This window comes from Lytechinus pictus, chromosome 16, assembly GCF_037042905.1.
Source record: "Lytechinus pictus isolate F3 Inbred chromosome 16, Lp3.0, whole genome shotgun sequence".
NCBI lineage: Eukaryota > Metazoa > Echinodermata > Echinoidea > Temnopleuroida > Toxopneustidae > Lytechinus > Lytechinus pictus.
In genome coordinates, this window is record NC_087260.1 from 18,820,045 (window position 1) to 18,847,757 (window position 27,713).

Genomic DNA, 27,713 nt, shown 5'->3' on the forward strand with positions numbered 1-27,713 from the left:
ATATTTTAATTTGTAGGTTTGTTTATATTTGCAGTGTGTTGATATACAAGAGAACTGTTGCCTTGCTTGCACCATGAGCGTCTTTGGAATTTGCGTGTACACTACAAATCTACACTATTGATATTACTATCCCATTCTTTTGTCCAGTTTATGCAACGATGCAGCCCACCCTCATGCCAGAGCCGCAGCCCGCCGGCCTCCAAGAGATCGACGGCGCCAACGGGGCAAACGGAGCTAACGGGGAACCCCCGTCGTACAACAGAGCAACAAACTCACAACCACCAAACGCCTTCAATAACACGCATGCTCCAAAGATCTTCATTCAAAACGACGATGGCATTCCAAGGTTAGTGTTTTGTGAGAAAGGAAAGGGTGGGCGTTCAGGGGGACAGGAGGGAGGGGGCTATTACCCCTTCCCCACCAAAATTTAAAAAAACTAAAATTATTTAGTGGAAAATTACAAAACAACTTCATCAATTCTTTCAGTTTAAATTGGAAAACAACTCACCCTCACACAAATCACTCTGATGTCCAATCTAATCAAGAAGATATTTGATATAATGCCATTTTCTTTCAGCGTGATTGCAGCAACAAAGGCTTGGATCTTGGTCTTTTTAGGCATCAAAATAGCCGTCTTTTGGGGCCTAAAAGTAAATAATTTCTGCCCAACAGAACTGAGTATCTGTAGTTGATTTGTCTCTGTTAATCTATTCAATTATTTTGTTTTATAGTAACTGACATAAAATGCAAGAATTCATCAAATATCGATACATGTTATACAGAAAAGTTTCCCCTTTCCCTTCCTGTATCTTCCCTATTATTAGGCTTCCAGGGTACCAAATAATAATGATAATAATTGGCTTTTGTATAGCGCGATATCAGTCTACGACTGTTCAAATCACTTCACAATTATTATTACCCGGTCACTAGATTCATTGCTTTTTAGCAGCATGTTAGGTGCAGGCTTGCTAAACCAACCACGATAATGGTTGTTTCAGTACCCAATTAGCACCTGGGTGACAGTGGCAAAGTGTGGATTGATGCCTTGCCAAAGGATGCTAGGACATGTTGGGATTCGAACGCACGACCCTCAGATTACAAGGCGAGAGTCAGAACCGCTCCACCATGGCACTTCGTTTTGTGATTTTGCACCAAATCTTAGTGATTGATCTTACAACACATTTTACGATCGATTGCACAGACCACAAATGTTCATAAACCAATGCTCTTATTGATAGGGTGATCATTCTCTTTAATGCCTGACCCATGCTTGATGACATCATTTCTAAGAGCGTCATAACGAGAGTTTAAAATTCATGTAATTCTGGGATGAAAGATGGAAGGGGGTGATAATTGGTATCGCAATGGTGAGGATTCTAATCAACGAAGCACCTGCTCCAACGCTATTATTCAGAAAGTGTTTCAAGAATTTTATGGATGCTGGCAGTTGGGGGCTTCATTTCATTCATGTAATAAACTTCACTCAAGACCTGCATTTCCCGCAATTTATTTGACAGCAAATATTTTAGAAGAACTGCACCTTTGAATGTTTGTTTACATACATATATATGTATGGCCCCTACAAAATGCTTTGAATAATCTTTTTTATCTGTTTACACTATATTTAACTTTGTATGTATGTACCTTGTATTTGTTTTCATTGCCTTGGTACTATTGACTTTGTATTTACTTTACATATCCTTTTGCAGGCCTGTTCCTCTTGCACTATCATTGTTTTGATCTTATTTTCATACTAAACGTATATCTTCCTCTCTTTCACCCCCCACCCCCCCCCCCCTTCTGCCCCTCGTCACCACCCTACCTCCCTCTCACAGGGAGCCCAGGACGGTTGTCCTTAACAAGGGAGCGACAGGTCTTGGATTCAACATCGTCGGAGGAGAGGATGGAGAGGGCATCTTCATCTCATTCATCTTAGCCGGAGGGGTAGCAGATCTCAGCGGCGCTCTGAGGAGAGGGGATCAAATCCTTTCGGTAGGTTGTTCCCTCGAAACGTGAATAGCTCATGAGTTAGATTTTCCAGTCATATTGCTGACAATTGTGTCATAGTGATGGTTAATGATTTTAGCAGTGGGGAAGGAAACCAATGGTGGTGGTGATGGTGGTGGTGGTGGTGGTGGTGGTGATGAGGATGATGATGATGATGATGATGATGATGATGATGATGATGATGATGATGATGATGATGATGATGATGATGATGATGATGATGATGATGATGATGATGATGATGATGATGATGATGATGATGATGATGATGATGATGATGATGATGATGATGATGATGATGATGATGATGATGATGAGGATGATGATGAGGATGAGGAGGATGAGGAGGATGAGGAGGATGAGGAGGATGAGGATGATGATGATGATGATGATGATGAGGATGAGGATGATGAGGATGATGATGATGATGATGATGATGATGATGATGATGATGATGATGGTTTTCATGGTGAAGGTGATGATGATGATGATCATGGTGATGGTGATGGTGATGATGATGATGATGATGATGATGATGATGGGATAGGACTGGAATGTAAAAGAAGTGAAGAAGAAGACCAAAATTGAGAGGAGAAATTCAAATCAATGAGAAGAAAAGAAAAGAAGAGGAAGTTGAAAAGGAGAAGAAAGACCTAAAGAAGGGGAAGAAAGAAAAAGAATCCAGAGAGGAAATGAAATTGGTTGATAGAGGAGGAGAGAAAATGGAAAAGAAAATAGTAGAGTAAGAATTAGGAGGGAGAAAGAATAAGAACATATACATGTATACTTAACTGTACCTGAAATGGCTTTTAGTTGAAATAATGTTTTTTTTTCAGGTTTTCATGTTGTGCTCTTCATTTTTTAAAGACCTTTGAAATACAATCCATAATGTATCCTTTGTGCAATCATTGTTTCAGAATCAGGGCAGTGCACTATCGGTTCCATCTTCCATGGAACCCTGAATATGATCACTAATTTGATGCATATTTCAATTTCATTTTTCAGGTAAATGGCAAAGACCTCGTCAATGCAACACATGAAGATGCTGCGTTAGCGCTGAAGGGAGCCGGCCAAGTGGTTACAATAGATGCACAATATAAACCAGAAGGTAAGTTCATGTTGTTGTTGATGTTGTTGATGTTGTGTTGCTAGTGTTGTTGTTGGTGGTGGTGCTGCTGCTGTTGGTTGGTTGTGGCGGTGCTGTTGTTGTTGTGTGACATTATTTTAGGTCTGGGATTTAGGGAATTCACTTAAAGTCGAGTACGAGTCCAGATTTTGAGAGGGAACCTTGTTCTCTGAAAATAAACTAATAGATGATGAAGAAGGAAGGGGAGGAGTAGGTGGAGGAAACAAAGAAGAAAAGGTACATGAAGAGGGAAACGGAATGAGGAGGAGTAATGGCAGCAATAGTTGGGAGGGGGTTGTTGTTTATATTGAGAATTCTGTAATGTGATGTTGGGATCTAATTTTCATGACATTCTTAGTGTTATTCTTATTTGATATTTCTCTGAACATTCTTATCAATCTTGTTATTGATGTGGTATGGCCTGTAGGAGAAAAGCCATACTCATTAATGAAGCCATTTTATTAATGAAGCCATTGTATGGCTTGCTTTGTCCTTAAGCAACACTTGTAGGATCTCTAATGTACAATCCGTTTCTTTTTTAAGTTGCTTTCCATAATCATTGCTTGTGAGAAAGTAAATTTTCATCTGCTGTAGGGGGAAGGAGCATTTCATGGGATTTCATTTTGTTTGTTTTCTGTTGGAATTTATAATGTATAGTGAAATGTCATGTGGGGAAAGAACTATGTTTACTGGTAACTCTTCAGACCAAAGAAAATGTTAGGAGTAATCCAGCTTATACAGGAAAAATAACACATGTTTTTTCTTAATTAGGTTTGAAAATTTGTTTGACTTCATCAGATAATTATTTTTCTTTTAGGTTGAATACTTAAGGGTTTTCTGGTCATATTTTCCTAGCATGAAAATTATAGGCATTTCATAGCCAAATTGAGGATTTTTATATCCTTAAAAAATTGGGAAAGATCATTTTCTAAAGACATTTTGGATCCCTTAAAATGTTCTGTTTGAATATATTATATTGTTTGTGCAATTGTTCAAGTTTAGAAATGAATCATGATGATACACTTAATAGTAGTAGTAGTAGTAGTAGAAGTTACATGCATAAAAATTATAATAATCATGATTATGATGGGGATGAAAATGATGGTGACAAATGATGATGATGATGATGATGAAAGTTTTACTTGAAAATCGCCAAAATCCACTCTGTAGCATGTTCAAGGCACATAAAGAATTCAAATGTAAATTAAACAGTAGAAATATAAAATATGAAATGAAAAGAGGGGACATTTCCTTGACAAACAGAGGAAACAATGGTCATGGTTTTCTGATTTTTGAATACCTAGAAATGTGGATATCTGCCCCCGTACTGTATTTGTAAGATGGGGAATCCATACAGGATGTCTGGCATGTATTTGTTTAAACATCATCCTCTGGTGGGAGGGGAATAATAACACATGTATCAGAAATATACATTCTTAATCTAAATACCACAAATACATCATGAATTATTATTGCTGTCTGTTTTTGTATTCTACGAAAAGTTTCCATCCGGTTGATTTTATTTGTTTGCCCTCATTGTGAAGTAGAACTGGAAAATATTATGATATTGGTTGACTAATTGTCATGGCCTGATGGTCATGTTGAATTGTTTTAAGAGTTCAGACTCTTAAAGGTGCAAGTAAACTTTGGTAGGCATTGTAAAATATTTACAGTTTAAATGGATCTGGCTGATGAATACTTTGATAATATTTTGCGAAAAAAAGATTATATAAAGCTAGTTACCGCTCTATACATACAGATTTGTAATATTTTTGTTATTAGATACTACAGCGATAGTCCCATGATATTTTCATTTAGAGAAACTTATTCCTTAACATACTGCAACCTTCATGGATTTCAATGAAATAATAAGTATTTGCAATACTTAATATGGGCAATTTGGTATGACATTTCATGTATCTGTCTCTTATATGTGCTCTTGTCTCGGTCTCCGTTCTCAGAAACAAATCTTTAGCTGCCTAAAGTCTTTCCAACGCACACTAGTAATGCTGTGAGATTTGAACCCCATATTTCATGGTTTGCATGTGGGTGCTTATCCACTTTACCAAAAACAACTGCCTTTTTTTCCTCCTGATCTTGTAATTTTGTCTTGTGGATCAATGAGTAGGATAATCAGCTTTTCATAGTATCCGTCTTCCAGAGAATGGACTAAAGACACCTGCATTTCCTTAAGAAAAGAAGCTTTTTAAAATCTGTAAACAATGGGCAGGAGATACACGCATTAATTGAAATCTTAGAAATAAGCTAAAGAAGTATTTTCAAAAGCCTATTGCTTCTCCCCCACACATACATTTACTTCCGGTCAGGTTCGGATGTATGATTTCATTTCGTTGTCTTTAGGGTAATAATATGTTCCTGTTCTGTTCATTCTCAATGTGTGTTATGGATATATGCTTGATTTTACTTCCTGCCTATACAAGTCGTTAAACATGCACATCTACAAAGTGAACTGTAAATGAATATTAATGTCAGACATTTTTCATTCTGGACTGTCACAGATGACAAAAGTCGTAGGCAAATATTCTGAACTCAGATATCGTGTAAACTCTGATCCAAAGTTGTGGTATAACTATACATAGACAATTGTGACACAGATCAAAGGGGAGAATCAATAAATTTGTATGCTTATTTTGTGCTCAAGTCATAGATTTAGCTGTTTAAGATGATGGACCATGTTGACTTGGACTTCATAATACAGGCCTTAAATTCCTACAAGCACTAGAACAAATTGGTGAAAAATAATCCCTCAAATACTAATTTTATTGATGACTACAGTCGATCACATGAAATGAGGTTTCTTTCAAAAGCGATACCAAAAGCTGATTTCAATTAGCAGCTGTATTTATCTTAAATTGATTTTGCTCGCAACGTATATTAAAGATGCATTGTATTGTATTATTTTTTAGTTTTGCTATGTCCATTTAACATATATTTATTGGGGTTTTAATTTTGTTTGTTCAAAGGTGTAATTTCTCATTTCACAGTAGATAGGAATATTGCTTCTACTTCCTTTTTTATAATATTTTTTTGTACTGTAGGAGCAAATAGATTTTTTTCTTTTTTTCTTGGGGGCGGGGCAAGGGCCCGTTTCATAAAACTTAAAATCAAGATCAAGTTATATGAAATGCTCAATATCTAGTTAAACCCTGGAATTGTATTAATCAATAGCAAGTTTGTAATTTAAACAACAGGTGCATATTCTTTTGAATATATATACACATTCTCAGAAAACAGAACTGAAACAAATTAGATTTTCCATGTCATGGAAACTCGCAAAATTTGTCATCAGTTCTTTATTAGCATGCTTTTGTGAACAAGGCAAATTTATACAGTTGATAAAAAAATGTGTAAAAATACACAATGCTCTTTTATCTAGGCCTGTATTTGAAAATCTATCTGAATATATATATATTTGTTATCAGTTACTTATAAGCATGCTTTTGTGAACAAGGCAAATTTTATACACTTGATAAAAAAATGTGTAAAAATACACAATGCTCTTTGATCTAGGCCTGTATTTGAAAATCTATCTGAATCATTTATCATCAGGGTTGACGAAAGGCCAGGGGAATGGAAGGACTTATTGATTTTACAGATAGAAGTCGGAGGAGCATACATTGTTATCAAGCCATTCAATCCTGAATTATTCAATACAAGCCAAAGTTAAATGCTCCCGTGCCCTTTGCCCCGCAGTCGGTATGAGCCATTTGAAATCAAATCGTGGACTACTGTTTACTCTTAAAGCAGAATGTGGAGCGGACAATAGCATATGCCTACTGGATACATTGCAGTGTTTTATTCTCTCTCTCTCATTCTCTCCACGTTCTCATTGTTGTACTACATTTTCAATGGCCGGAACATTTACGATAGTTCTTCTCTCATGAGTGGGTTTCAGTGTTCGAAGCAGGCACTCCGCGATCATTAATCCTCTCTGGAACAGAAATGTCACAGCAGCTATATACGCTCCCAAGATCTGTATTTGGCCATCGATAATACTTGTTGTTACAGCGAGGCTTATCTCTTTCTTCTTTCTTTCCCTCTGACTGGGGACACCCACTCAGTCTTCGAAATTGACATGAAATGAACTCGGTGGATCTCCATGCTTTGAGATGCTGGGGATTCCTGGCTGTGTTCATTTCACTGTAATGTTCACTCATCCAGGATGGTTACGTACAACCTGATGTAGACTGCGAAATGTACTTCTGAGTGGTTGGAATTTCTTTATGATGTGTTATTGAAAGGAAACTACAGTTACTCATGTGTGATTTTAATAGCCCAATGGCATGGACTTGATAGTGCTGTCATCATTTTCGTATTTGCTGCATGGAAGGAATTTGACTAATTCAATGATTGGACATACATTATTTGTAAGTTGCTTTGAATCAAGTATGGAATGGCTTGTTCGGTTTGTTCAAAATTTTGAAGAAAAAAAGATTATTTCTATATGTTGTGTCACTCTGCCTATAAACAAACCGGAATTGATGCATGGTTGATTATTTCCTTTGACTTGTGTTATAATTAGAGCTCAAATTTTTAAGATGATACATATTCACATTATCATTCACTAAGACATGGTCTTATGAAATTAACAAATATTTGGAGCTAAGATGTTTAAGATTGTATGTGTCATTGACAAGAACATGGCTTTATTTATTTTTTGTAAAAGATAGATTATGTTTTATAGGTTTAGGTGCTCAAACATCAACATTTCAGAAGTTTTAATTGCAAGAACACTTAGGGGCTGTATTTTGCACACAAAAAATAGAAGAACTGACTGAAAAAAAAGCTCGCCTACTATAGAAACCGATCCTGCATTAGGCTATTCTTTCAAATGATGTACCAAACTTGCTTGCTATATAGTTTTCAGCTTTTGTTAGAAAATCTGATGGCACAAAGGACATCTGCTGGGTTTAAGGTCTTCCTTTTGTTCAACGTGATTTCAGAACTAGGCTGGGATCAGATTTGACGGAGATGGTATCATTTTGGTTGGACCTGACGCGATGAAGTCTCTGGTTTGACGAGTGGACATATGATTGTGTTGAAATGCACTTCAATGTGAATTGAAATATTTTGGACTTTGCTCTGTTAATTTGTGCAATACTTCAGATGAAAGGTCAAGTATAAAGATGGATATGATATACAACCCTGGTACAAGGTAGTATGTAGTAGTTTACATAGCGTCAGTGCTAGATCATATTTGTATATTACCACTTTTGTTGGCATTTTAATTTTTTATTGAATGATTTTTGATAGGTGCTATGAGGTTGTCTGGGTGTGTTGAAATGCAGTTCAGTGTGAACTGAAATAGTTTAGACTTTGTTCAGTTTTATTATAATACTGTGGATGAAAGGTCAAGCCAAAAGGAAAATATGTAAGAGAAAGTATGCAGTAGTTAACATATACATAGCATGAGTACATGTTCCTCATACTTACATTCTACCATTGTTGTTTTCAATGGAGTTAAAGTGATAGGTGGTATACAAATGATGTTGGTGGTGGGTCAGGAAAAGACATGATGTCTACAAAATAATATTTTACACAGCATAGACACCGAATGATAACTATAAGTTTTGGTGGTATTTCATCATTTATAATTTTATGTTTTCATACATCTATATCACTAAAATGAACCTTGATACAAATACAACATCATAAACATCAACTACACTGGCACCAAATCTGATATGATTGTATCGTAATTTTTATGTGAATTCATATTTTATTACTTTATGATTTTATATTATAACACATCTCCGAAACAAGTTTGAAATTAACTTTGATTCAAGATAGTATATATATCATTTACAAACCACTAATTCAAAATCTAAAATTTTTTTTTTTTCACAAGTTTTGCAATTTTATTAATTAGCCTAAGAATATTGTATGAAATGCACATCTTTGTGACATTTTTTAAATGAACTTCTATACAAGATGACATGTCATTTTAATATATATCTGTATATCAATTTGTTTTTGGTTTGACTTTTTTTCATATTATGAATTATAGTTATACATCTCTAGCATTTTGAAAACAGATTTTCATATATTTTTTATGATGATTCTACTGCAACTTTAAAAATATGCTTTCAGTTGTAGCTTTGGTTTTCATCATAAATATTTACACTATCATGAATAAACATAATTGATTTTTTAGAAACGCTTTGACTGAGCAGACCTACAAAACCTGATTGAAAAGTCACCTTCGAGGCTAAACCTCTTTTTTAAAAGTTCACTCTTTTTGTTTAAATTTGCTCAGGCATGAAATGCAAATTTGATCATGAAAGACAGGAATTTCATCTTTTGTGTCTCTAGATTGTATGCCCACATATACAATTAAATGTTAGCCAGTAATTTACAAATATTTCATACCATAACATGATCAGGTTTAAACATGGGTGACATGGATAATTGCTGCCTGTATGACAGGCTTTTTATTACCATATATATACATGTACATCTAATCTTAAAAGAAAAATTACCACCAACAATATTTGTGTTACAAAGAAAATTGCCAAAAAAATGCATTGGTATGTAAATTATAGAACAATTACATTTAATACAGACAAAATTTGGCCAATGGGAGTGTAGGTGTAATACATATGGGAAATGATTTAGGCCTGATCTTCTACTAACCACAAAATTCTGGAGTAGGTTTGAAAAAAAATGTTGATTTTATAAAACAATTACTGGTATTTCCTCTTGATCTTATAACCGTTCATTACATATTTACATTATGTTTTGATAATTAGCAAAATAAATTTTGGTTATGCACTTGGCTGTGTTGCAATAGAGAACAGTGTATGTCCTGAAAAAAATCAGAAAAGTAATCAGTATCCCCCTACCCTCTAGTGGAATAATGAGTGCATAATAACTATTGCACTCCTTTCTAATAAGAAGCCATAAATTAATCAAACAAACCAATCAATCATGAGTCGTGGTGTCCCCCCCCCCCCCCCCAGTCACAATCTTCAATTATACAAGATTTTTTATTCATCTCTGATCATGTTTAGTCTGCTGTATTGTGTGGAGCACATTCGGTTTCCATTTGTATTACATATAGATTGGATCATTTTCCCAGAGAGTGACTTTTAACAATACAATGACTGATTGAATGTACACGATCATACTTTAATGGCCTTTTGCCCTTTTATATGCAAATAACATTCTTTCCCCTACAGTATATAGTCACATGCTGTTCAATTGTATTCTATATTGTAAAGCTTGATTTTCACATCCTTTACAAGAAATGATTGAATATTACAAATATGCATCATGACTGATTACAATGACAAATTATGAAAGCCTCAGTGAATATATATAATATTGAAAATAACTTTTGAATTGGTTTCGTAATGTTTGTATTGTAATTGCGGTAAAGATTGCTCAATAGGGAAAGGTAACATTTTCTCATTGTAATGGGCAAGTCAACAAGCTTGGCCAGCAATGTGAAGAGATTGCTGGAGCTTTTACTGACATGGTAATGATAATAAATCTATTGGTTTGCACTAAATTTAACCCTACTGAATTACACTCCAGAGACCAGTCAACTGTAATATATTCAAATTTATGCATTCTTGCCAAACAAAGTATGAAAACATATAAAGCATGCTAGAGGGCTACCAGACATAGCAACATTTGATTCATGCATTCTGTATATTCGGTACAGTATTCCTTTCATTTAAAACAGGCAACCTCTATGTTTACAAACATCCGAATGTTAGGCTTACTTTGAAAACAAAAGCTGTTTTTGTCAAGAATGCTTATCAGAGGTTTCTAGGCATGCCATAGCGACAAGTACATGTAATGGAAATGTATGCAAACTGAATTTTAAGTATTGTAGGTTGTTGTTTTTTTACGTACAATACTATGTTCTTAAGAAAGAAACATCCATGAATAGCTTATTTTGTGAAAGAAAATTTGAATGTACCGTGTTGTGAACAAGCATTATGGACCAGTTAAACATTTGAATTCCATGCATAACTTTCAAACAAAGGTTACTTTTGGCAATGGGAAAGCTTGCCCAAGGCTTTCCCAACATCCCAACATGTTGTGTTTGTAGGATCTATTCAATATATGAGTTGAATACATTCTTAAGCCCAGGCATGAATGCCAAGCCGTCTCCAGGCTGACTCCAGACCGACCAAATATATTGTGTTATTTTCAGTGACATTCCATCGATCAGTTTGGAGTGTGTTACATTGGTGTGCCTGTTACGTTACCTGGGGGAACATTCCTACATTGTAATAGATTTGTAAGCAGGTCTGTTAAATCAATTTTGTTGCTGTTTTCCATTTTAGAATACAACTGTTTTGAAGCAAAGATCCAATCATTGCGTGAGGAGATGATGCAGAACTCTGTTAGTCCCACAGGAAGTCTTAGGACGTCGGCTAAGAGGACCTTATTTGTCAGGTGAGTGCACCAACAAAAATCCATTGTTACGACTCCTTTTTTACAAAGTTTGATATCATCTGATGATATGTTAATATACTCTCTATGAAATCGAAATTACTTCTTTTAATATGTGCATTGATTCTGTTAGTTAATGTTCTGAAAATAAGAATAGCCTACTCTTTGAAGTTCAGGGTTGGATGATAAAATGATCAATTTGTATAAAGCATTTATAATGCATGGTTATCAAATGCAAGTAAATGTCAATGAACAGCTCTGTGTTTAAAAAAAGGTTTGATTGAAATGCTATTACAGAAAAATGGCCTGAAGTTGTGGAGGATTATCTGTTCTCATTTTTTTCAAGAATTTAAATCGTATAATTATCCATAGTGCTGTTGATTCACAAGTAAAATTATCAAATTACAATATATTTTATTTTTATATCAAACAAATTCTTCCTGTTTTTGCTTAAAGGAGTGGATTCTCCATCAAATCATTTTTAATATTTTGTTTTTTTGTATTTTTCTGAATCATCTCTAGAACTCTGTTTGACTATGATAAGAATAGGGACAGCGGTCTACCCAGTCAAGGCCTTAGCTTTGATTTCGGTGACATCATTCACGTGACCAACGCCAGCGACGATGAGTGGTGGCAGGCACGTCACATTCTTCCCAACGGAGAGGAGGGAGAAATCGGCATCATTCCAAGCAAGAGGAGGTCAGTGAACTTTGACCTTTTACCCTGTCCATGCCCTCTAATAGACCTGGGGGGTGTTTCACAAAGATTTAAGTATGACTTAGAGTTGTACTTAAATACCAAGTTGCTTACGGTATGAAAGGCTTGACCGCATTGGTCAGATCGTGTCATGAGGACGCGCACTACTGCATATCTATCAATCAGATCGTGCGTTACATATCATGTACGCGTCGGCATTTAAGTGCGACTTAAGTCATACTCAAATCTTTGTGAAACATCCCCCAGTTCATAGTTCTCAAAAATAACCTCTAATATCCACAGATAAGTCTTTTTGTGCTAAGATCAGACGATCGCAAAGTAACTGAGGTGCAACATGAGTTTTAAACTTTTGAAAAGTGATACCTCCAACTGGACAGCTACAAGCGCCTGAAAATAAGGTGTCCCATTTACCTGCTTTTTACAATCAATGAGGCATTGTTTGCGGAATCAGGGACCCGTAACACAAAGATTAGCGATTAATCACAAAATGAAATGGCCTATCAAGATCATCATTGCATGCGCAATTAGCTCAGTAGACTGACTAGGAACAAATCAGATTTGTACTTTTAAAATAGTGATTAATCGCTAACCTTTGTGTTACGGAGCCCTAGTCTGCAAAATTTGGCTCTTGCTGTGTCAGGCAAACCAGTAAAATGTTCATGTCAATGAGTTTTAAATATTTGCACATGCTCATATTGTAGCTTCCAGCTGACTTATTGCCACTTCAGCTACTTCCGGGTCCCATAACACAGGGGTTAATAGCGATTAATCATGTTTGATTTTCACAATTCATTGTACATTGTAGTCAATGCTATCAATTGTAAAAAAATGTTCTACGATGATTACTAAGCTTTGTGTTACGGCCCCAAATGACCATTTGATCCAATACAAGTTTGCCTAATTTCTAACAGTTATTTATAAACAAAATTTGGGGGATCAATATCTTCAATATTTGAGTTTTCTGTCAGTAACATAATATATTTCTATTCAATCACGCAGAGTGGAGAGGAAAGAGAAGGCTAGGTTACGGAGTGTCAAATTCACGGGTAACAAAGGAGGCAGCAACAACATCACTGAGCCGCCCGTAAGTTAGCATTGTGGAATACAACATTATTTTTATTTCAATTCTTGTGGGTTATTCACATGATACAATTTCTAAGCATTCAATAAATGTAACAGTGTAAAATCCTTTTTTTTTTTTTTTTTTTTGGAGATTGAATTTATGTGGTATTGACTGTTTTAGTAATACCATATTTGACATTATAAATGGATATGGAGTGTAGGGTAAATGTTCTGTACTTCCTTCAGAACTACTCCATCCCAAAATTAATCTAAATTAAAATTTTTCTTTGAACCAAGCATAAATATATCAGGGCTCTTTTGCATCTTATGAGGGCAAATTTTAGAAGGGGGTATGGGACTCACATTTTGTCTCGAATTATTCTGTTCCCCTAAGACCAAGATGTCTTCACAAAATTGTATGTAATTTGTTTTGGAAAAAGATATAGTTTCATAATAATTATATTAGTTACATTTATATAGCACTTCATACTTTGGTTTCTAAGCGTTTTACATTGTAATTATTATTACCCCAGTCATAGGATCCATCACTGTTCCACACATAAAGTGCACCATCATGGGTTTAATGTTAAGAATTTTAGAAGAAACACATGGAAAAACATTTTCCAGAAATTTCAAATGAATTTTAGATCATTTTCAATGATGTGAATGTTAACATCCACACATATACATGTACTAGCATTGTAGTCCCATGTATGTGGATTGAAGTAATGTTCACTCCTCTCTTTGCTCACATCAGGGAACTGTGAATAGCAAAGGCAAAAAGGGTTTCTTCAGGAAGTTCAAGAAGAACAGGGACAGTGATCAGGAGACAAGCGACCCAGAACGTAAGTATTATCAAATAACTATATTTCTTTGCCAAAAAGGGGTTTGTCCATGGAAATTTTTATTCAGATTTAAATTGCCGGGAAAAAACCTGCATTATCCCCGCGGTCACTCTAATAAAGCAGATTCCAAACTGACCAATGATAAGCCATTTGAAATAATGTAATAACTCCTGTGCTAAGTCTGAAGTATGTTTCGTTTGTATAACTTTATGTAATAAAACTCAGAAAATAGTAAAGTATTGCTTATTCAGGAGCAGTAATGTGGCATTATGTATTTTGTAGTATAAAACTTGACTGATGGATTATAAAAATGCATGATGCTTGCAGCTTTTGCATGTTCAGAGCTCATTTAATTAGTGTATTAAGTTTAAAAACTGCATGAGAAAAGCTTCAATAGGAAGAAAATGCAGCAGCTAGATTTTCAAATGATGTTATTAGTTGATAAGTCAGTAGATGATTTGCAAAGGGAGATCAGTTAACTATATTTCTAATTTATATTGATAGTTCAAATTCTTTTTGAAGATTTGTATGTGCTTACATACATGTATTCCCTCCAATTGTTTTTTTTTATAAATCTCAGTTTATTGTCTACTTAGAGCACAAATCACCTAACTATTCGAAGAACATAATTTTTTATTTAGTATTTGTCATTCTTGCTTCATTATTGCCCATTTTTTTAAATGGAATTCCTGTTTTGTGACTTCATAAATGGCATCAAAACCTAACTTAATCTCAGCAGTTCATATCTTTGGTCATCTGGATTACATTTTCAAATGATTTCATTGTGGTTGTATTAACTTTTATAATTACTTTCATCCAAATTTTGTGTTTACCTTGGATATTTATCTTTCTCACTCAAATTTGTGGTTTATTGTATTTCTCAAATTTAATTTCCTGTTGATTGCATTTGCTTCATGAATGCAATTGCTTCATGCATTTGCTTCATGGTGACATTTGCTTCATGATGGCAGTTGCTTCTGATTCTATTTGCTTCAAACTTGCATTTCATTTGCTTCATGATTGCATTTGCTTCATGATTGCTTTTGCCTTATGATTGCTTTTGCCTAAAGATTGCATTTGCGTAATGATTACTTTTGCCTAATGATTGCTTTTGCCTAAAGATTGCATTGGCTACTGAATGCTTTCTGTTTCTTTTTCTTTCTTGCTTTACTCTATTGCCTTAGTGTCATCTTCAGTAATAGTATCAACGTCTTCACAACCAGGTCAATAATTTAATCAGTCAACACTTTTAGTTACCCCTTGTTTGACATTCAATGTAGTACAATCGAGATGTAACTTTGCACTTACAGAAGAGTTAAAGAATCCCCTACATTCAGCATTTCACAGTCCAAAATGGTTCCTTTGAAATGATAGGAAAATTTAATATTCAAAGGGTCATTGTTTTACTTTGAATGCACATATATTGCAGACACAGATTATCAGTTTTGTGTTGATCACTTTTATGCACACAGTGCCAGTGCTATGAGGAAATAAATACATTTACCGAGAATGTTTCTGAAACTTTATTATATCTTGTGCATTAATCAAGTACATACTTTACACACATGATAAGAAGATGAAGACTTTGTACTTTGAACTAATAAAGATATAATTTATCATGGAGACGAATTGCAAAAAAAATATATACATCAGTTTTTAATAGTGATTTAAATATGTAATAATATTTGTTATCACAGGCCCCACCCTCAGTGGTATATTTTCACAACACAAACTTAGAAAAATCGACACAGCTGCATGTGCATGACTACGTGTATTTTGTAATTTATTGTGCCATTTGAAATGCAGACATATGTTCTCGGAATAATGATATTCATTTTGTTTGTACATCCCCCCCCCCCTTTCATTTGATAGATAGCCCTGTTCAATTGCAGCCCTCACAATTTTAACATGTTTTCCTGTAAATTGACCTATGTGTTTTACCAGATGCACATCAAGGGCAATAGGGGGGGGGGCATGTACCCCTCTTCTTGTACCCCTAAATATACATTGTACCCCCTCTAGTTAATCCACCCATGTTTATTCTCTACCTAAAGAATGTTCTATTCTGAGATAGCTGTGTTCACAATTAGCAACCATATTATTCATTCACCTTTCGTATGGTTTTTTTTTTTTTTTTTCGTTTTCTGTATGTTTAGTGTTATACAAATTCAACTTATTAAATAGGGGCATTTGTTAATGTTTATATATGAAAGCAGTAATACTTGTCTGTTAAGCATCAATATAAATGAATTCCCATATTGGGAAAGAAATAAATGAAAGACGATTTTGATTATTAGTAGAACATATATACTCTCCCACAAATGTAATAAATTTCAAAATACAAGATTGTGTAGTATGAATATATAACTATAATAGAGCATCAGCAAACTTTAATTTAGTAGCATGATTATTAACTCTATATTTTAATGTCTAATGCACAAGTTTATATTTTCTTTTATACACCATATTAATTTCCACAGCTTTCACATCCAATGCCAGTGATAGCGAAAGTAGCTACAGTAAGTAGAAACCTAATGAGTCGCATGATAAGACAGAAATTCACTGATTAATTAATGAAATTATTTCCTTCAAATTGGCAACCTCTAATGTTATCTTCACTTAACTGAGCTTTGATGAGAATGAAAATAAAATCATATTTATAAAATTTTGTATGAAAGTGAAATTATGCATGATTTATTAATCTCTGCAAATTAGCAGCTTCTGATAAATTTTGCTCACTCTTAATCAAGTCTTTGATAGGGATGATATAATTACATTTATAACATTTTATATGAAAGTGAGATCGTGTTTAATTTACATCTTATTAATCTTTTAATCTTTGCAAATTGGCAACTTCTCATAAATTTGTTCACACGTAATCTAAGTTTGATAGGGATGAAAAGAAAAACAATTTATAAAATTTCATATGAAAGTGAAATCATGTCAAATTAATCTTTGCAATAAGCAACAACCAATTTATAAATTTTGTTCGCATCAAAGCTGCACAGCATTAATTTCATAGTTTTCTATGAGAGTATTAAGTAAGAGAATTTATAAATTATTAATTTTATCACTGCAAATTGACACAATTAACATACATGAATGAGGGGGTTTTAGCTTAAAGGGGGCTGGTGAATTATTGAGATATTTGTAAAATTTGATTTAAAAGTAATATTGACAAAATTAAACATTACTCCTTGACAAGTTATTACAGGGTAAGACTAGAGTATGATGTTTTTCTTCTTTTTGGAGACATGAAAATTAAAACCTTCTCAAAAAAATCTTTTAACCTGATAAGTTCAATACAATTGTTATTAATACTACTGGATAAATCTTTGCAAGTTTGGGCTGAACATAATGAGTATTTATTTAGCCAGAGAAGCATATTGATTAATAATTAATTAATCTTTACTATAGTCATGTTTTATGTAAAGAGCATTTGTAGAGATGGTACTTCATAGTTAATACTTCAAGTGTATAAATCTAGGTTATGATGATTAGCATTTCATATATTATATAAAAAAGAAATCAATACTTTCAAAATTTCATGATCAGGATATGTTTATTGTTAATCATATTTGCAGTACTTAGAAACATTTGTTTTAAGTGCCATAAAGATGTTGCATATTTTCTTTACTATTATATTTCCTCTCTACTTTTACTTTTACTTTACAACAGGGAATGAGGAAGTAATTCTCTCATATGAAGCTGTCGTCCAACAAGAAAGTGAGTATCAGTGGGGTTGATTTGGCCTTTTGCTGCAGTCACACCCAACGAAACCGACTCCAAACGGACCAATAGTATGTCATTGTAAATAATGCAATAGCTTTGGACGGTCTGGAGTTGGTTTGGTTGGTGTAACTGTGGCATTACTTTTCTATTAGTATATTGTTATGTCTGCCCTTTATCTTTGTCATCGTAATATGAATTCCTTGAATTACAATAAGCTAGACTGATATACAACAGCTTTTATACAAAATATATTCATATGTGCTTGTGTTGAACCCTAGGAAGATTAATATATGGTATCTCTGCCATGGAAATTTCCATTTCGATTGGCTATTAAGCCCTCTTGCAATACTCGTAATAGCATATTGCCCACACACCCTCCCACCCCCCCCCCAAAAAAAAAAAAAAAAAATGTGTTCTGTATTAGACCCTATACAGCAGGGGCCCTTGACAAAATGCTAGTTAGGAATTTTAACATTGTTTTTATGTATTTTCATTTTCAGTTAAATACACAAGACCTGTCATCATCCTTGGGCCTGGTAAAGACAGGGTCAATGATGATCTCATCTCGGAAATGCCTGACGAATTTGGAAGCTGTGTACCACGTGAGTTTTCCATTTCCATTGATAGATTGCCACTTGGGACTCCACCCACTTTGTCTACTTTCCATTTGGTCTCATCCCACATGGTCTAATTACCATTTGCCCTCCTACTACTACTGTCAAATTTCCAGTTAGGATACACCCATTTGGTCTAATATCCACTTGGTCTAACTGAACTTGGTCTATATGTTTAGATGTACTGCTTATGAATCAAATTTTCATTTGACAGAAATTGAAATGAATTGGTAGCCTAAGTGAAAATTTGAACATTATACTAAATGAGGATTACATGTAGGTTCAAGTGGGTATTAGAACAAGTACAGTGTAGCCAAGTGGAAATTAGCCCAAATTGGTTTTGCCCATGTGGTACAAGACTCAGAAGTAGGCCAACAGCTTGTAGACCAAATGAGTATAAACCTTTCCATCTTTGGAGGGCTTCTCCATTTCTATTTGGGATTAGAAGCAATTTACCCGAGGCCAAACTCTACGTGAAAACTCAACCACAAATCCCAATACGCACTCCTGCTTATCCAAATCAATCCAATCCATTTGAGTATTTGGTTTAGCGTCTTTTTTTTTGCGGTGTTAAAGCCCTTCACAATTTGGTTATACATGGTGACCTCTCAACAGTGATCATTTCAAAGTGACCTGTATTTATAGTTCATAAACAAAATAAATAGACCTTTAAGAGTTTCTTGACCTGGTCCACTGATGTAGCAGTCTTGAGGAAGGTTTGTTGCTTCTTCCACAGCTTAGCAGCAACAACAGTGTAAGAAATTCGTGTAAATCAAGTTGCATTTTATTGCAATACTTTGTCCATCAGGGGCTAGAACTCTGTTATATTAACCTCGTAAATTGGGCTATTTTATGTACCTTTCCCATGATAGTTATCTTATAGTATAGCTGCCACAGATATTTTTGTGGTTTCTTACGATGGTTGCAAATGATGATGGCATTGAATATGACGACTAAACCTGGGGCAATGAAACGTGCACCTAATGGGCAACTAGATGAGCATTGCTTTATATACTATCATTTTTGTTAAGATGAATTTTAAATTTGTTCTTCAGATACAACGAGAGCTAGGAGACCTCACGAGGTCGACGGTCGGGATTACCATTTTGTAGAATCCAGGGAACAGATGGAGAAAGACATCCAGAATCATCTATTCATCGAAGCCGGTCAGTACAACGAAAATCTCTATGGCACCAGTGTGGCATCCGTCAAGGAGGTTTCAGAAAAGGTACATGAATTGCAATATGTAGGACTGTAATCAAGTAATTGTGATGTATCCATGTATTGCTTTTTGAAACTGATTATCGTTTGGTATTTCAAACAAAATGGTGTTAAGAAAAATAGGTATCATCTACAGAATTGTAACGTTTCAGTTGAAACCCAAAATTTATTGAGGATGCAGAATTTCTGTTTGTTTTTAATACATATAGTTGATTGAGTTCTTTTACATTTTGTTGACCATTACTATTTCTAATATTTTAGAATTCAGGCAATAAAATATCTGAAATCAAATATACTAGGACCACAAAAATATTTTCAACATAGGAGAAATTTGACTGACTATAGATTGTTTGGTCAGAAAAATTGCTTAAATTTAAAGTGATCGTTTTACTAGGTGGACTTCAATGAGAAATAGATTGAAGTTGTATGTGCATCGTTTCATTGTTCGTTGGGAATTTGAATCATTCGGATGCCAATCATACAGAGTGCAGCAGAGAATTATGACCATCAGCAGATGTTATGTAATGCCTCTGGAAATCCCCTTATTGTCTGAGGCCAAGCCAAGCTTGGCAGAAGAAATTTCTCACTCATACATCGAGTTTGCTTTCCCAAAAGAATTCTCTATTTCAGTTATTTTCAATGTACCTAACAAGTCTTGGTTCTGCAAATAATGATCCACTCCCCATGAAACTGGCGCCCATGTGACTCGTACCAACATTTCTCTACTTTGTGCATATCAAGTTTTTTCATGAATGAGGAAATCAACTCTTATTTAATATACATATATTTTTATTGATCTTTTACAGCTTATTTTGTTTTTATTATTCTTAATTTGCCTTTTCCTCATTATCTTATCTTATGTACATGTATGTAAATTTTCATTGCCTAAGTATTCTTGCCTATACACATATTTCTCATGTCAGTTTTTACAAAGGTGTACTGCTTTTTAATGTTTGAAATATGTAATGAGTCTTTTAATTGTTTTTACTTTGTATACATGACCAATTCAGCCATTTGGCTGCGACTCATGTTTTTAATAAACCTTGAATTGAATTTTTTTTTTAAATCTCATCATCAGGGCAAGCACTGTATCCTAGACGTAAGCGGCAACGCCATCAAACGCCTCCAGGTGGCCCAACTCTACCCCATCGCCATCTTCCTCAAGCCTAAGTCGGTAGAATCCATCGTCGAGATGAACAGGAGGGTCTCGGAGGATCAGGCGAGGAAGACGTACGAGAGGGCGCTCAAACTGGAACAAGAGTTCCTGGAATACTTTACAGGTATAGGTTCTTCTTCTTTTGTATGTTTTACCGATAAACTATTTTCTAAAGGATCACCTGGGTCCCGTCTTACATAGTCTTACATAGAGTTGCGATTGATCAACTACTACCATGGAAAGCCAGCAACATCAACATTTAAAATCCATGTTTGTTCAAAATATTTTGTAGATCTGATGTATATTCATGCATTCACTGTTTTCTTAAAAGTCTGTGTGCTTCTCGGACATTGTAACACTTACGTTATGCAAACTGGTGTCCGAAGACTGAGCCTCATTGAGTATAAAAAGCGGGATGAATAGAGGAGCTCATCTCTATGTGCTTAAAGCTGAATGGTGCTTGCATAAATTGGAATACCCTGCAAATACCGTCTATTATTCATTCGTGGTATGTTCCTTGATATCCAATTGCAATTATCCACTTTTCAAAATTGGATTAAAAGGGATTCTTTATACACCACTGTTTGATTGTGAGTGTCCGATCCAAGTACAAAAATACTTCTCCATTTTTTCAAATATCTGTGGATATTGGAGGTCATTTGGGACATGGGCTGATTATGAACTGGTCTTTAAAGGAGAATGAAACCCTTGAAACCAGCTGAATCCATATCAAAGAGAAAAATCAAAGAAACATATTGTTGAAAGTTTGAGGAAGATTGAATCAATAATAAGAATGTTATGAGCATTTGAATATTGAGATCACTAATGCCATGTAGATCTTCCCATTGGCAATGCGACCAAGATCTGTGATGTCACAACTCCCTCATTACTTTAGTACTTATTTCACTTATATTCTCCCTTTTATAGAGTCTATCACAAGGTGAGGTGTTCTCTTTATATGAGAGGACAAGTACAGAGGTTTCACAACATTATATCATTGATGAATCGTTTGTCATATGATTAGAATGAGCAAAAAGAGATGTTTTGGGGTATATTTTCAGTGTCCAAAAGGGGAGAGTTGTTCATCTGTGACATCCTTAGATCTTGGTCGCATTGCCAATGGGAGGATCTCCATACCATTAGTGATCTCGACATTCAAATGCTCATAACTCTTCTATTGCTAGTCCTATTTTACCCAAACTTTTGTTGATCTTATTCTTTGATTTTTCTGCTTTCACAAAAGCTAACTTGCTCCAAGAGTTTCATTCTCCTTTAAAGATTTCTTTTCTTTTTTTTTCCATAGCAATCGTTTTGGGAGACACCATAGATGACATATACCAACAAGTCAAGGAGATCATCCACGAACAATCCGGCCCGACGATCTGGATCCCAGCGAAAGAAAAACTGTGAAAACGGCTACCTTCTCTTACCGGAATCACAACATGAATTACCAAATTTGTATATGTCAAGAGAAGAAAAAAGACATTTTGACAACGTTGCACAGCCATGTTGGATATTAGAGATATTTTTTGTACAGAAAAATTTTAATCGTCATGGAATATTGGGGGAGGAATTGTATGTTACAATTACTTAACCCCCTCTGTGTTTTATACGCAAGATGTCTCCGTTTCTAACCCCGTAGGAGTCCATTAGGGTGCAGTACCGGAACCTGATCCGCCCTATACCAAGAATGCCCTCAGCAGGAGATCATAGTTCACGTTATCAGACATTTTCACCTTTTTTGAAGTATTTTCTGGAAGTATTTGTTGTTTTCCCTCCCATATTCTCAGCAGATGTAATTTTAGCAACGACCTGTTCAATTGGAGTGAAAAATCACACTTTTTTCATGAAATTTGTGAACATATTTTTTTAAACGTATGATGGTGAAATTACTCTCCTTGTTTTTGTATTGCCATTTTGCAAGAAAAAAAAAGATATATTAGTAAATATATATATATTATGCCTAAGTATATACAGTATACTCACTTATAAAGGTGCCAGATTTAATTGTAGTTTGATTGATGCAGCTTACTAAAAAAAAAGTGATGAAAATTAATTGGTCCCTATGCGTGCAAATTCCCGAAATGTATTAGAATTTAATTCAATTGAAATTTTAAAGACCAATATCCTCCCTCTTTAGTAAATACCTGTAGTTTGAGGTTATGATCGTGTCAAATCTTAGCCTGAGTGTAATAAGATTTGGTTTCCTAGGAAATTGTCTATTGTGTGCCCTTCACAGATTATGAATAAATCAATCTATGTTTGCATTTTTTTTTACTTTTATTATTTGATAATGATTTGGAAGGTTAGTAAAGTGATGACATGTTGTTCCTTGTACCGTAATTCTATCATGATGTATGATACAATCTTTTATGTGGACCAAATACTAATCATGAGTAACATTTGTTTTTGTTCTGTTTATTTACTGGTTGATGGCAACTCTGTGCAAAAAAAACTTTCCTAGATTTCTTTGAAAAAGAATCATTCTTCCTTTTTTTTCTCTCTTCAATTCCCCTTTATTACATTCTCTATCCCCCCCCCCACCTACTCGCTTTATCTTTCTATCTCTGTCTCTCTCCTCTCTCTTTCTCCCTCTCCTTGATATCTCTGTACCCTACCATATCCTCTCTCCATACCCCCCCCCCCCCCAACCTCCTTCTTCGCCTCTCTCCTGTCTGCCTTTATCTTTGACCCAACTCGTAGAAAAGAAATGTTATTGACAAATTCTTTATATTTATCTCAAAACTTGGATTTCTGGGCACAATGTTGAGTACAGATACTATGACTTGTGCATCATTAAAATTTGCCCCCCCCCCGATGCAAGATACTTGGATTATCAAAAACATGATATCCCAGCTTACAAATTTTACCTTTTGGCAGAAAGTTTGATTTTTTTTCACTTCCCTTATTTTTAAGTAGGGCAGTCTAGATCAAGACAAAGTAATTTTCATATCTTAAATTCTAAAACCAAAGCGAAAGCGTGATTAACGTGGCTATATATCAAGTGTACATCGTGCATGTATAAACCCACACCTTTGTCATATGTATGTACATGTGTTCATATTGACATGCGGTTACAGAAAGCATAATATGGTGCTATATATGTACATCTGTTATGTTACGAGCAATCCCATGGCTTTCAAATGTGTTGTAATGATCATTGCAAAGGTATTAATTGTGTGTATTCAAATACATATAAAATCCCCAAGTGTAATGATTCCTAGATTGCACTTATGAGTTTGATACAAATTATTTGACTTGTTAACCATGGTTAGCCAAAGCAATTTAAGCTGCATGGCCTCTTTATTCTTGTTATTTCTGTTTAAAAAATAATAAGGTTTGCCAAATATTATAATACTCAAGAATGGGCACATTAAACCTCCATGAATGATGACATTGGGTTCCGCAATTCCATGATATATCACATCTTTTATATTTTTCATTTCAGACAACAAAACTGTCTCGTGGTGTTTGAGAGTCGGTAAAAGAGAGCTATAGTGCCGGTATTTGGAGGTGTATCACAAAAAGTTAAGTGCAACTTAAAATTGCACTTCCCAGTTGTGTGTGGTATTTGTTTATGGCTCTTATCCGTTGGCACTTAACCATGACTTAACATATTCTTTGTGAACCACCCATATGGTGTTGTTTTCATGCGCAGTAATGGCCACTAAGCATGTCGTACTTCCATTTTTGTGAAACCACACCCAGGTGGGCGTCGATACTCGAATATGGAAAATATCCTCAAACTTTTGATGCAGATTTATTCGCATGCATCAGTTCCATTTGGATTAAAAGAATGTTTTAATTAGAGGAGGGTTGGCATAAAGAGCATTTGTTGAGGTACAAATTTGCCGCTCTCATTTCCCAATATACAAGCTTTTCTTGGAAGTCAGAATAAAGAGTTCAAGAAAATGACACAATCTAATTAGGCAGTTTATTACTCAAGAAAATTCAAGCATCTTACTTTGGAGTATGCAGATTTTATTAAGGAAATTTCTGAAAGGAAGGTGATCAGGCTTTCCCATATTTCTCTGAAATGTATTTTGCTTTGCATAACATTTGATTCTTTGTTTCACTCTGCAGAAAAATGTCAAAAATCCAGCTTTCATTTGCTGTAAATATTTGGAAATGAACGTGCACTAGTTATCAATTATTCAAGACATTTATACAAGCAAGCACTTGCTACACTTTATACTTTCTAGCACTCAACCACCACACATTGGTCTTATTCTATTATTTTTTGTTGCTCTCTCAATTCATATTTTTTCTAAGGGTAGTGCGTAATTTAGGGATATACTAGTATTTGATTGTGAGATGTACAAGTTTGACAATGTAAAGGACATCAAAAGGGTTGTATGGGACTAAGTCAAATCTTGTGATTATTTTTCTTAAGGCTTTTATCACATCAGGTCATATAGTTAACTACTCTATAATCTGCCGTAAACAACTTTCATTCAAAAAGGATATATTAAAGACATTTTAGATTTAAAAATAGAAGTGCAAGCAACAAAAGGGGAGGAATAATTATCTCAAATCTTTGATTACAAAAATTGATAGAATATATTTACTTCAGCCTTTATATCTGCCCTAAATCTTGTCTTTGTCCAATATTCTGGATCTCTCTCTCTAAGATGAGTTTTGCTGTTTTTTGCAGTTTTAGGTGATGGAAAATAATAATTGTGTGTGCCCCCTCATTTGCTAAAAAATTATATTTTGTGTTGGGATCGTTGATGTAGACACTCCTCTTATGCACGAAGCATTTCAAAGATTACGATAACATGACTGCCATTAAGTGCCCCGCAGATGTTATATATTATGTACTTATCAATATTTCATGTACGTTTAACTTTTTTTTTTTTTTTTTTTTTTTTTTTTTTGTCTCTTTCCATTTTTCCAGATATACAATGTGTATGGGAGTTGTAGCACATGTTAAAGAGAGTGAGAGAAAATAATGACACAAAAGATTGTGATTGTATATTCATCATATGTTGATATTTAATTACTAGCATGCAAATGAAGAATTATATGTTATGTAGTCATTTATGATTATTGTATAATGTTTCTTTCTTTCCACGGAAGGTTAAGTGTTGTACAAATAAAAAAGTAGACATTTTGAAATAAACTCAACATGTATTTCTCTTATGCATTATTTATTGATTTAGTTTTGTTTATGTGTTAGTTATATTCTAGAGTCTTCACCTAAAGGCCACCGCACACCTTGCAACCCATCTGGGCCCCGTCTTACAAAGAGTTACGATTGATCCGATCAACCGTAACTATGGAAATCCATCAGTGTCATAATTTTTTCTACAAAAAACTTACACAATGTCCTCTGTATGCAAAGAGAAGCGCAGTGAATTTTCAAGAAAACAATGAATGCATGAATATACATCATAGGTAGAAAATATTTTGAACAAACATGCATAATAGATTTTGATGTTGCTGGCCGTCCATAGTTACGATTGATCGGATCAATAGTTACGATTGATCGGATCAATCGTAACTCTTTGTAAGATGGGGCCCAGGTCTATGACTGGTCTGCGGCTGAGTGAAGGGAAATGTGACGTCACAGCTCTTGTCAACTTGAGAGTTGCAGACCGGTCAGAGACTAATCGTAAGGATTTGACATGTCGAATCCTTACAACTGGATCGCAGGCTCAATCCAACTTCCAGCCAATCAGACATAAGAGTCACGACGCGTACATGATGTGCAATGCGCAGACGCAGTAATAAGCATCATTTTCTCAGTTACTATGGCCAAAAGAAAAAGCACATGCGTGAGTTTCTGACTGCATGGTAGTCGAATCACAAGGTGTGCGGTATCGTGGCTTACCTTGCATTTCATCTCCACTCACTCATTCGCAGACCAGTCATAGACCAGTTGGGTCATAAGGTGTGAGGTGGCCTTAAGTTACATTTAAAAGACAACAGCATAAATTCATGGAAACAAATTAACCAGGAGGGCCCCCCCCCCCCCATCGTTCCCTAGCATTTAAAGGGCATTGAAATAAGCATTACCAACTGATATACCCCATGTGTTCATACACAGAAATATCTAAAATATTCAATGAGCGCACACAATAATGTCGGTGGCTTTTAACTACAAGGAGTTACATTCTCTTCTTTTTTGCAAAAGAAAATATGAATAAAATATCAAAATACATTATAAATTTACCCTAAAAGTACCACAGGCGCCATGCCATCATAAAAAATTAACAGCAGATATAAAGATAAAAGTGGAATGAAGGGGGATCCAAAAAAAGGAAGAAAAAATGGAGTAAAGAAAGAAATAAAATAGAGAGTGGAGTAAAAAAAAAAAGGAGAGAAATGTTAAAGAAAATCTTAACAGTAACTGAGAAAGCAAAAAGCAGCATGGATTTTATTCTTAATTCAGATTTTCAGACAAAAAAATATATATCTTCTACATTGTAAATAATACATATTCAACACCAATCCTATACAAATCACGGGATGCAAAATCTGCTACTCGTATTGAAAATTTGCAGTAATTGCAATATCGCCCCCAGCGTTGTAAATATTATAGGCCCCATTCACATTTGGTGGGGGAAAATATCTGTCTTATATACTTATTTTTTTTAATTCCAGTTTTACATTTCTTTTACTTTCTTCCCAACCTAGTTTGGTTTCTTATGCCCATTTCTTTTCTACCTTTTCAGCTCTCTTCCTGCATTTCTTTGTTTCACAATGTCTTGCTTTCCTTATTATTATTCCTTATAATTGCTTTTGGGAGGCCGAAGTCACAGTGGTAAACATGAATAAATTTAAGTTTTGGCATCATCATCGTA

General features: G+C 34.7%; 1 protein-coding gene across 1 annotated transcript in view; it reads left to right on the top strand.

The window, feature by feature from the left end:
* Positions 1-26,034, top strand: part of LOC129278493 (disks large homolog 1-like) — a 38,388-nt gene extending 12,354 nt beyond the window's left edge. Inside the window, exons 7-19 of the mRNA XM_064111232.1 lie at positions 148-346; positions 1,836-1,992; positions 3,013-3,115; positions 11,452-11,563; positions 12,083-12,259; positions 13,277-13,361; positions 14,097-14,184; positions 16,665-16,703; positions 17,863-17,910; positions 18,417-18,518; positions 19,586-19,758; positions 20,830-21,031; positions 22,211-26,034. Of these exons, the coding sequence (XP_063967302.1) occupies positions 148-346; positions 1,836-1,992; positions 3,013-3,115; positions 11,452-11,563; positions 12,083-12,259; positions 13,277-13,361; positions 14,097-14,184; positions 16,665-16,703; positions 17,863-17,910; positions 18,417-18,518; positions 19,586-19,758; positions 20,830-21,031; positions 22,211-22,317 (1,592 nt within the window). The 3' untranslated portion in view covers positions 22,318-26,034. The remainder of the gene's footprint in view (positions 1-147; positions 347-1,835; positions 1,993-3,012; positions 3,116-11,451; positions 11,564-12,082; positions 12,260-13,276; positions 13,362-14,096; positions 14,185-16,664; positions 16,704-17,862; positions 17,911-18,416; positions 18,519-19,585; positions 19,759-20,829; positions 21,032-22,210) is intronic.
* The last annotated feature ends 1,679 nt before the right edge of the window (positions 26,035-27,713 follow it).